The 11,687-nt window shown below is 54.3% G+C and overlaps 1 protein-coding gene across 1 annotated transcript in view; it reads left to right on the forward strand.

The window, feature by feature from the left end:
* Window positions 1–577: 577 nt before the first annotated feature.
* Window positions 578–11,687, forward strand: part of LOC104469288 (beta-catenin-like protein 1) — a gene marked incomplete at its 5' end in the record, with an annotated part of 12,920 nt that continues 1,810 nt past the window's right edge. Inside the window, 4 exons of the mRNA XM_010083743.1 lie at window positions 578–675; window positions 1,759–1,839; window positions 8,045–8,182; window positions 8,766–8,838. Coding sequence (XP_010082045.1) covers window positions 578–675; window positions 1,759–1,839; window positions 8,045–8,182; window positions 8,766–8,838 — 390 coding nt within the window. The remainder of the gene's footprint in view (window positions 676–1,758; window positions 1,840–8,044; window positions 8,183–8,765; window positions 8,839–11,687) is intronic.

Below are 11,687 nucleotides of genomic sequence, written 5' to 3' on the forward strand. Positions count from 1 at the left end.
CGTGCGCCCGAGGGGCTGTAGAACACGTTTGTTTGATCCTTCCCGGTTTGTTGTGGCACATACGTGTTCAGTCCACGGGATTTTCTGTAAATAAAAGTGGTTTGTTTGAGGATTGTTTCATCTCGCTGACACCAGCCGCGTCCATGCAGGAGCTGCACGCTGGCGCAGTTGCTCCTCTCTCGAGCTTTCCTGTTCCCGTGACTGTTCCCTGTCCAGCAAACTGTGGGTCGATGGGGTGGCAGAGCTTCAGCCGGGATTCTGGAGGCAGCCCGGCACTGGGAGGGAGGGGATGCTGGGCAGGGGCCCTGGACCAGAGTAGGATTGGTGCTTTTTATAAGGTGCTTTTTTCAGGCCACTGAGGAGAAGCGCAGCAGAGCCCCAGGTGAGCTCTGCGGTGGGTGTGGAGCTGCCTGCACTCCCTGGAACGCGGCTGCTGCTCTCGGTGATGGGCAGGAACCAGGGTTCCGCTTACCAATGCTGTGTGTGGGAGTGCTCATAGTGAATTTAATGGCATGTTACAGAGAAAATAAGTTCCTGTTTCTGATCTCGGCGTGCAATTTTCATTTTGTATCTCCAGAACATGTCTGTTCCATCCTGGCCTCCCTTCTGCGAAACCTGAGAGGGCAGCAGAGGACGCGGTTGCTGAATAAATTCACGGAGAACGACAGCGAGAAGGTGAGCGCTGAATGCTATCTGCAGCCACTGAGCTCCCGGGCTGGGAGGATGCTCCATAGCGGCGGGGTGCCCGCCTGCACTCGCTAGGTAACTGAAAAGCCGTTATCGTACCTGCCTGCGGAGACCTGCGCTCTCCCGGGCCGCTGTTGGCTCATTCGTGCTGTTATCTACAACCGGAGAATGGAGATGTCTCTGGTGCTCAGCCTCCCACATCGCTGGTGCGCTTGGTTTCGGGTGCTCTCGCGCCTGGTGCCAGCGATTCGTGGTCCTGGGCTGTGTCTGTGCCGAAGCCCGATTGCAGAACACATGTCGTGTGCTGTCCCGTTGCGCTGGCTCTGTGAGACCAGGGCGCTGCGGAAAGCTGCCAGTTTTCAGCAAAGTTCTTCCGCAGAGAGTTTAGGCATTGCTGTAGTACACGTTTAACAGTCCCCCTTCCTCTCCTAGGATGTGTCGCTTTAGCGGTGTTTACTCTGGGAAATTCTTTCCCAAATATTTACATGGTGGTGGATAGAGCTCTGAAACAGAAACAGCAGCTTTTGCAAAGTAGCAATTCCTGAGGGGTTTGTAAATTCCACCACTGGGGAAACACTGGTTCCTTAGTATTCCTCATTAGTGTGTTTTAAAGGTGTTTTTCGTAACCTGTTCTGCTAGCTGCAGAAAATCTCCCTTTACTGGAGTGGCTTTCGGTGGCCTCGTACAGTTCAAAGGAGAGCAGGAGAGCCGTAACGTGGCCGATACATTTAACATAAGCACATAACAGCACAGACAGAAAGGTCCACTGAAAAAACCAGGAGAACTGGAGAGCCACAGCCCAGGAGAGCGAGCCAGGGACACGTGTCTTTTAGCTGGAGTTGACGAGACCATATTGCGATGTGGGATTACGTCCAAGTGCCTGCAGACTCGGCGTGCTCAGCCGACCAGCGCTTGTACCGTCCTTCAGTAGCGTGTTCCTTCTGTGGGTGACAGAATTGCCCAGTACCCTGTGAGGACTGCAGCTGGGAGGAAAACAGCATAGCATGAAGGATTGAAGATGATTGCATTGTTCTTTTTTCTGGCTGAGGTCTCTCTCTTCTGCCCTTGCAGGTTGATCGGCTGATGGAACTGTATTTTAAGTACCTGGATGCGATGCAGGCGGCTGATAAGAAGATCGATGGAGAGAAACATGTATGTATTGCTTAAGTTTTGCCAGCTCATGTCTACAGTAGCTCTGCACAGGCATGTCCTCTGTCCAACCCTTCTGGCTCAGCCGGGTCACTCTTCTGAGCCGTGCCTTCATACCTGTGCTGCCCTGCTCTCCAGTTCCCGTTAACCTCAGATGGAATGGGCTGAGCCCTTCTCTTCACCAAGTGCTTCTGGCGTTTTCTCAGGGTGAATTTTACTAGGAGGCCCTAATTCTGTGCATCAGTTTGCCTTCGCTTTTACTTGGCTGCAATCTTGCTTGGTTTGGCAGATGGAGAGTAAGTGAAATGCAAAGAGACAATTACATGATAATGTGCGAGGCCTCCTACCCTGGTCTTTAGAGTTCTGATCAGCTGCGAGAAAGCCTCTGTTTTGATTAGTTAGACGAGGCTGCAGCCAAAGGCTGGCGTGCTCTCTGCACACCAGCAGTGAATCGTTTTGAACGACACGAGCCCTGGTACCATGCAGTGCTCTCTTGGAACTGAGGCTGGAACAGACTTTTTGAAAGAGAGCGAGCTGTTGGAGTCAGGAAGCAGCTTGCAGAGCTGTTAGCGAGCTTGGCCAGCTTCCCACAAGATTATCTGTATCAGCACTGAAGAGGGCGTGAGATTGATTAGCGCTGATGGAGAGTAATCACTGCGGCCGCCGTCCCCGCGCGCGGGTGAGCTCGGCGTGCCCCGGGCTGCAGCCCCCTGCCAGGCTCTGACAAACAGCTGGCTGCCCGCGGCCAAGGCCACTTCTCCGGGCACTGGCAGACATTGCGAGGGCATCGGAGCTCGGCAGTGCTGCTGCTGCTCAAACGGGCACGCGGGTGACTGATGAAGGGAATCGCTTTGCTGCCAGCGCTCAGGCTCCATATGGACAGCTGCGGCTTCACAAATGAACGGTGGCCTGGAGAAAAACAGCCTTTACCCTTTCCTGCCATCCCTCCACGCTCCATTCATCCTCCTCGCAACAGAGCAAGAGGTTATTTATTCTTTACATTTCAGGGTTGGTGTGTGGGTTTCGGAACTCAAAAACCAGAAGGGATTTTTCTGGATGAAGTCCTGCAGTGGCCGCGCAGAGCCCAGAGCTCGTGTGCGTGCCCTTTATCCAAAAACAACTGAAGCAGTCCGCAAACGTGAGCACGTGTAGCCAGCAGCCAGCACAAAACAGGGGCAAAGGGAATTTGAGTACAAAGAATCTTGTGTAGAAGCTCTTTAATTAATAATATTAACCTATTCATGTCTACTGGTGCCCACGAGAAGAGAACCCAAGGAACCTCAGGTTTTCCTCCTGGGTCCAGCAGGCTGCTGTGCTGCTGCAGGTCCGTGGGCTGGGGCGGCTGAGTAAACGGTCTGTTCATCCCTCCTGTTAGAGCCAGTAACAGGATTTGGCAGAAACATCTCCTCTGTGCGATGCACTGAGCACAAGGTGGGTGAAATACACTGCTGAGGGTCCTTCCTAGCTTGGGACACTCCTGGAACTATGGTTTACTTTGTCTGTAGTGTCCTCAGGTGGCCGGTGGGACACGGTCTGCTGAGAGGTGGGGTGGCTCAGGCGGTTCCCCACGCACAAGTGGGCAAAAGCCCTCGTTCTCTCTGTCAAACCGCAGCGGTGCCTGGCTGTGACAGGATTTATGCAGCGCTTTAGTGTTTCTGGGGTGGCACATGAATCGTTGAAGTGGATGGTACGGACACTTGGTCCTTCAGGAACTCCGGGGGCTCCTGACCTTGCTCTTGCAGTAGAGGATGTTGTACCCCAAAAATCTGGGTTACAGATCCTCACCTTTCTCCCTGCTCCAAAAGCTGCCTGGTGAGATTTTGCAGGCTCAGCCTGCAGCAATGAGAGCGAGGTTCGGGTCTGATCGACAGGATCCTGGTGTAAGGCTTGGATTACGAGGAGCTAAAACCCGATTATACCAGGAACGACTGAGCGTGTCGTGCCTGATGTTTTATCTTTAGCAGCGCAGCTGGCATAAGAAGCTCCTGCTCTTGCAGCTCTCTTCCTCTTGCTTTCTTTTAGCTTGGCTTACTTCCACGAGCTTGTTTCAGCCCAGCTCTTCAGCCTGTGGATGTGAAGGTGTGGGAATAGCTGAGGGCGGAAGGGACGGGAGGAATTTCTGAAGGCAGCTGGGGAAGAACTGCACCCTGAACCTGGACAAGGAAGCAGGACGAGGTGTGAAGGGAGAACTTCCCTTCTTCTCAGTGTTACCTGCTTGTTTGCCGCTGTGGGATCTGTTCAGGGGTGATCAGAGCCGAGAACTTGGCGATTACCCCGATTGCCGTGTGAAACCCAGCAGTAGGGTCCCCGTGAGCAGTTGTTGCTACACCTGATGCCTGTCTTAGCACTTTTCTCAGAGTTTTTAGTTATTGAAACCTAGAAAACGTCTTGTCCCCCTCAAATTCTTTACTTCTTTCTGTAGCAAATGGTGCAAAACCCTGTGGCTTTTAACTCCCTTTAAAATGAGGGATAATTACAGGCGGCAGCAATAGCCTTAGTGATTTCTAAAAATGTCGGGAGAAGACAGGAGATGGTTTAATGTTTTTATAGTTCCACAGAAAATTATGCTCAGCAGGTTTCTTCGATAAAATATTCTCACCAGACACCTTGCGCTATAATGACTTACAAATTGCATGCTAATTGTGCTACGGTTAAATCATTCCATCCTGGGAAGGGAGAGGTGGGGCTCCCAGGATGAGCGCAGTGACCACAGGCTGGGATAACCAACGCAGGAGTTTGTTCTAGCCCAGCGCTTCGGTTTGGACAGACGGGACTGCCCGGCGCTGCACGGAGGGTGGGACGCAGCGTCCTGCCAGGGCTGGGCTCATGCGGGTGGGAGATCGCGGCTGCGGTCACGCAGGGGGGCTGGATCGCGCTGGCTGCACTAGGAGCTCTTCCAGCACGCGGCCAGCATGCCGAGGCGAGCTTTGAGCGTTCTTGCCGAGGCCGGTGGCTGGTGGCTCTGTTGGTATCACGGCTGCCCTATGACAAGAACCTGTTGCCGGTTCTTGCTGCTGAAGCCGAGCTCGTGCTCCGGCAGGAGCTGCTGCTGTTCTCCCGACGCGGAAGCGACGGTGTGTTTTGTAGCACTCGCAATGAGCTTTTCAGCTCTTGCAGATTGGTGGCTCGATTTCCAGGAATTCAGGCATGTTTCTGCTTGTCGGGCAGAAATGAACAAAGTCCTTCCCTCGGAAGAGGGCTCTGATGGTTTCTTGTGTGGTTCTGGGAGCTCTTTGGTCACCTTGGTGTGACCTGTCCTGGCCGCAGTGGAGCCGTGCCTGGCTGGCCTCGCTCCTGCCCAGGGCTCAGTCCTGCCCGGTCTGTGCTCCTGTGGTCACCCTGCTGCAGAGACCGTGGCGTCTGCAGCCTCCATGTGTGAACGAGGCTCTGGGGGACGTCGTCGTCGCAGCTGTGAGCTGAAGGCAGATGGTCCTGAGCAGGCTCGTTGCGATGGTCTGACGTCACCCCGGGCTCCTGCTGGCTCCTCTCCCGCTGCAGGCGTCAGTCCCTGTCCCCTGTGTGTCCTTCTGGCCAGCGGCTCAGCAATGACCTTGGGTGCAGCTGGTCTGAGAGCAGCTCCTGCGCACGGCTGGCACCACTTGTCCCTCCCCGGTGACACAGATGGAAGGAAATAAGGGGGGAGGATCTGTACCTGGTGTAGGAGATGAGTCACGGTCACTGCTTTGGTGCCCGGCCATCCGGACCCTGCTCATCTCCCCAGACCTGGCGTGGCCTCGCTGTCCCCCGGCGAGGATGTTAACCAGGATCCCGGCGGGGTTCTTTGTTCCCGACCAGTGCCCGTCCCTCTGCTCGGCCCAGCGTCGGGAGGTCGGTGGGGGGCGAGGGAGGAGGAGGATGCGGAGGACCCCCAGCCCTGCGCCGGTGGCTGCGCGGCACTGACGTGATGTTTTGTACAGCGCTGGCAGAGCCACGGTGTCTTTAGGTTTCGAGTCTCTACTTGACACCTGGAGGCCTGTCAGTCTTGCCTCATTAGTGGGAGAGAAGCTCATTTTAGCTTCACAGAAGCCCATCTTATTGCTGTCTTCTCCCATCAGCAAGGGGCATCTCAGCACATATTGTTGGCAGATTAGAAATGGCATCTGAGCGCTCGTTTGGAGGGGAGCAGCTTGACAGCTTTGAAAGAGAGGCAAAGTGTAAAGGTGGCTCCTTGGTACTGTACGGGGAGGCGGGTTAGCGTTGGAAGGGTGGCTGTGGTTTAAAAAAAAAAAAAAGATTGTGGAAAAGCACCTTAAAACTGTACTTGTCTTCTAATTCATATCTGCTTAATTTACTAGCACAAAGTAATCTTGCTTCTCTGTCGAGGGGCTGCTCTAACGGCTGCCTGCGCCGTGCAATCAAGACAGCGGTTACCTGGATCCGGCTCCTGTGATGGCCAGGCTCGGATCAGAATACAGAGCAGACACAGTCTTTGTTCCCTGCTCTGGAGAGTCAAAATCCTGGCCTGCTCGTGGTTTTCTGCTCAGGGATTCAGCGCTGTGAGAAGAGCAGCCAGCAGGGCTGCGTGCGGTGCGGAGGGTGAGCAGCGGTTCGGGAGCTGCCGGCTCTCTGGGGTGGGCTTTTCCAACGCTGCCGTCACCGGCTGCCAGCTCTCGCCAGACTCAGCGCTGGTTCGCCCTGAGACCAGATTTGATCAGATGCACGCCGTTTGGCATGGATGCAGGGGGAGGAAAGTCACTCCTTGCACAAAATGGGATTTTTCTTATTACTGGCAAGAGCTTGCGTGCAGGTTTTGCCCAGTCACACCTGCGCCCATGGTTTGGACAACCTGGAGCGAGCGGCAGTTGTGCAGATGCCGGAGCGCACAGGTCCTGATGCTGCAGCGTCCTGGAGCCTGCCCAGAGCTGCTGGCTTCGTGGCGCTGGTAACCAGGCACTGGTTTTTAAACTTAACTTCTTCCACTGGCAAGCTGGATTTCTAGGAGGAAAGGAAATGTGTTTCTTTCTCTCTCCCTTTCAGGCTGCAGCGTGTGATTCTGTTGGGCGAGCATCCATCACACTCTCTGCGGTGGGAAGCACACAGGGTTAATTTTCCCTCTTATGGCTGGAAGACTCTACCTGTAATTAGATGGGAGGACTGGGCTTGACAGCGTGGGGGAATCGGGTAGCCTGCATCAGCTCTGGTGCTGGTGACCTTGCGAGTGTTTGCTTGGAGTGCGTGCGCCCCGAGGAAGCGGTTGGTGCTGAGTGGCGCAGGTACGGTGCTCGCGCCGGTGATGGCTCTAATGAGAAAATATTGCTCCGCTGGCGTGTGCCCACCTGCCAGCCGCCTGCATAATAAATCACACGCGCTGCAGCCAGCTAGCAGGGTCTGACAAGCTGCTTCCTTTATTTAAGAACAAAACGAAAAAACAAACCCCAGAATGCAGAAGGTCACCGATGACATCAGTGGCTGTGGCCGGTCGGGCTCCGCGAGGATGGCGGGTTCCGTCGTCAGGGAGCTGCTCCGGGCTCGGTGCCGCGCTGCTTTCCCAGGGTTCTGAGGAAGATGCTCTTGAACGAGGCGGATGGAATGGCCTCTTCCTGCTGTCTTTGGGCTCGCTTCAGGCAGGTCTTGCTCTGAACGCGGTGTGTGCAGGGAAGGAACGCCCCATCGCGTGCCCGCAGCGGGCAGTGGTGGTCTACCACCAGCCCGGCTGGGGCTCGGCCCCGTCAGCGTCCCTGAGAAACGAAGCTGGAAGAGCAAGGCTGGGCGTGGTGGGGCTGTGCTTGTGCGGAATTTTCAGACCTGTTTTCTCATTCTTCAGTCAAGGATAAAGTTGGAGCCCTGCTAGGTCTTTGGGTCTCTGGAGTCACGTTCTGCTCTGCTTAACAGCACCCTCAGTTGGCCAGCAGAAGAGCAGGTTTTTTGTTCCATTTTGACAAAGAACTTGTAAATAACGGATACAGTGTTGTGTTCTGCCTTCAGTCTCTAAGTGCTCAATTTAGAAATGTAATTTGTATGTTTAAATTAACATTTTAATTTGCAGGTGGACACACTTCACAACCAGCCAAGGCAAAACCTTGTGGAAAATGGAAGGAAATGTTTTGTGAATTTAAATGAATTATTAAAAGAATTGCTGCTTTGGTGAGAAATACATGGATGTGAATGGTCTGAGGAGCAAAGCATTTCTGGAGAAGCAGACATCACCAACACTTTGCCACTACTTGGAGAGACAGTCATCACACCTTTTCGTTGTGTTGCTTTGCAGGACATGGTGCGTCGAGGAGAGATAATAGACGATGACATGGAAGACGAATTCTATCTCCGTCGCCTGGATGCCGGTCTCTTCGTTCTGCAGCTCATTTGTTACATCATGGCAGAGATCTGCAATGCCAACGTTCCCCAGGTGAAGCTGTGTGCAAGGCTGGCAGATCACCTGTGTTTCCATCCGTGATGCAAACAAGACCCTAAATCCTTCCAAATCCCATCTCCTTGAATCATCCTCTCTTTTACTGGGAGGAAACCTCCTGCTTGTCGCACGTGTGTCCATACAGCTGCATCAAGCTCTGGCAGCGAGGAGGGCAGTAGTGGGTACAGCAGCTGGTCATTGTCACCGAGTTCAGGCAATCTGCCGTGAGCGAGGGGACAGTGGGGAATGGAAGGTCCCCGTTTGCACCGCTGCTGAGGGGGCAGTGGAAGGCACACACTACAGCAGGTGACTTTTCTCAATCCGTGCAAGATCCGGCATCTCTGCCGGCATGAGCACACTGGGGTTTGTGAATACATTCCGTGGTTACTCGTACCTGTGCTGCATCCCTTCCTGAATGTTTCTGGCTACGTGCTCAGGGCTCTGGACTAGCAAGGCTGGGCTGGGTTTTGTGGTGCTCAGGGATTCTGCTCTTCCCTCAAAGAAAGTGGGAAAGAGGGGGGTTGTGCATGCTTTTGTGTTGTATTGAAGGTGACTTTTTTTCTCTCCTGTCCCCAATCAGATCCGTCAGAGAGTCCATCAGATTCTGAACATGAGAGGCAGCTCCATTAAAATCGTTCGACACATCCTAAAGGGTGAGTTGAGATATTCCTGTGCCTGTGTCTCACCTCTGCCAGGGACAGCCTGGTCACCGCTTTATAGGATGAGCTTTCCCCGTGTAATTCTCCTGACCTCCTGAGCATCGTCAGGCAGCAGTGGAGTGGTGTTCTGAGGTCTGGGCAGGGCGGGAATCCCCCTGGTGAGAGGTGGGCTTTCCCCTGGGGTGGGGACACTTGCTGTTGTGGAGCATCACTTCGTGCTGCCGGCAGCTGCAGGCTGGCTGGAGCTCTCTGCTGACATGAACGCTAGAGTAAATATTTAAGGGAAGTGTATCTGCGTGCTAGAAGGAAGAAGAGTGGAGTCCCATCTTTCATTAACACGGCCCTGCGCTTCACCATCTGCACCGTGTTAGTATCCGTGGTGTATTTGTCTTGTTCTTAGTGTCAGATTAATATGGATTATGGCATTAAAGTATCCTCTGTAGCTTTCACATGTAGCTGTTGTGATTTGCAATCCTAGTTTTAAAGCACTGCTTGTTATTTTTAATGCTGGTGTTGAATGAGAGCGATGGTGTTGGAGCGCTGGCTCTCACCTGCAGCCGCTGTCCTTCGGCAGAGCAGGACCGGCGAACGGGGCAGGACCGGGAGCACCCCCAGCTGCAGGGAGCCGTGCTGCCCTCGGGGTGCCCCTGGTTTAGCAGAGGGGACCGGATGGGATGTCTGTTCTGCTTTTAATTGTGATACTCGACAATTCCTGCCTCCCAACGGTCTGTCTCCAGTGTAGGGCATGGCTCACATCCATTGCTGCACCCCTTGCTGCACATGCCCCCCTCGCGTTCTTGTCTTTGCTGATTTACATCCCAAGCTGAATCAGACGGCAGCAGCATTAAAACCTCATCTGATTCTTTCCTTCACGGGCGGTGACTTGCATCGTCGTTGCACCGTGTCTCCCCGGCCGCGGGCTGTACGGCAGGGTGGGTGCTTGGCTGTGACGCGTTCTCTGCCCTGAGAGGCCACGGGTGGCGTGTTAATGACACGGGTGATGGAGATGGTGTTTGGGGCGCTCTCGTCGCCTCTTCCCAGCTCTCGTGCTTGCCGGCGTTAGAGGCTTGTGACCTTGAACGTGTCGGTGGCCCTCGGGAATCACGGGAACGGGGCCCAAACGGTTCCTGCTGGGTCGGAGCAGCACGGAGCGTGTCTGCAGCCTGGTGATAATGCATTTCTGCAGCAGGTGTGCACCTCTGTCTGCGGGTGTTGTCAGCACAGATTGCTGAACTTTTAGCAGAGACCACGGCCAAGCCCCTGCCCCTCCAGGGAGCGGGTTTGTGGAGCCCCCGTCCCTGTTGGGGCGGTTTGGCTGAGGACCCTGGGGGTTGGCGGGGGATTTCTGACATTGAACTGGTGTCTGAACTGTGGGATTGTCGATCCCAGACAGCTGAGAGAGCGGGAGCCTGGAGCTGAGACATTTCCAGGCCACTTCTGAACTTGCTCTCAGGACAGATGAGAGCTGGTTTATTTTTACTTTTCGCTCGGTGTTTTGCTCTTGTTCAGTTTTTATTTTCTGTTTTTGCATACTAATTAGGTGCTTGGTTTTTAGTTTGATTTTTTATGGCCTACATATTCTCCATGTTTCTCTGGCAACCTGACAGCTGATGGATCCCTTGGGGTTGCTCAGAATTACTTATAATGCAAGTGGGGAAGCAAGGCGGTTTTCTTACGGTAGGGCTTTCAGGGGGGAGGAGTGGGCAGGGAAGAACCGCAGGCTCATTAAATGCATTTCTGCAGCCTGACCAGTCCTCCCGCCGTTCCTCGTTCTTGCCCTGGGACGGGGAGTTTCTCTTTGGAGGAACACAGCTGAAGGGTGTGTGCCCTGGGGGGGATGTGTTGAGGATGGAAATGAGTCTATGATGGCAAGCATCTGGGCAGTTCCCGGTCTCCGTCTCTCCCATCGGGAACGGATCGAGGCACAGACCTGTCTCACCGGGATGCTGGTCCCCGGAGCAGGAGCGCACGCCGTTCCGTACGGCCCCGCAGAGACTCGTCCTGGTCCCTGCTCCCTGGGGGAGCCGCGGCAGGGGTCCTCCCGGCAGCACCAGGGTGTGAACGGCGGGTCAGCGGAGGTGGTGGGCACCCCGGGGGGTGGGGTGCCCGCTGAGGGTTACAGACCAAACCTGTTGGCACGGGCAGTCGGAAATGAAGGGTCGGTGTGTTACGAGGACTCTGCTGAGCCCTTGGTCCCTCGGTACATGCGGCCGTTGCAGCCTCCCGTCTCCGTTACAAGCTGCGATATTTCCCTATTGATTTTTGCTGTTCTGTAACCATTGTGTTTTGTCTAATGAAGCAGAAACCAATCGTGGGTCCTTTCCCTTTGTGCAGCTGCAGCAATGTGTGAGCTCTGTTTAACTGCTGGCAAGGGGAGCTTACACTGAATTTTTTTTTTTGCTGTCTCACTGAAGTGGTGGAATTTTAAATAAAAAAGTAAATAGATAAAACCTTGGTGGGAGGTTGTTTTTTTTTGAGCCTGGTTCTGTGGGATTTATCAAGTCTCTTCAAATTATCATTAGCAACTGTTGGTAACCAGTAAACACTCTGCCTTGGGAGTCACGGGGATTTCAGTCTTACGAAGCCTAAATATTTAGAAGGAAAAATGCTGAGCTTCTGGATGAGATCAGAGGCATTTGTGGCTTGCTTTTGTCTGAGGGACCTCGCTGGGACAATAGAAGGGCTGTGTCATTAGCAGCACTCGCAGTTTCCCTGCTCGGTCTCGGTGTTCAAGTGCTCTGCCCGTCCTTAGACCCAACACCAGGGCTGCCCCCGAGCCCGCTGCCCGTGGAGCGGATGCTGCGAGAGCAGAACCCTGCCTGCGGCGGGGCGACCCGGGCTGC

The sequence above is a fragment of the Pterocles gutturalis genome, unplaced genomic scaffold (genome assembly GCF_000699245.1).
Source record: "Pterocles gutturalis isolate BGI_N339 unplaced genomic scaffold, ASM69924v1 scaffold7505, whole genome shotgun sequence".
Lineage (NCBI taxonomy): Eukaryota > Metazoa > Chordata > Aves > Pterocliformes > Pteroclidae > Pterocles > Pterocles gutturalis.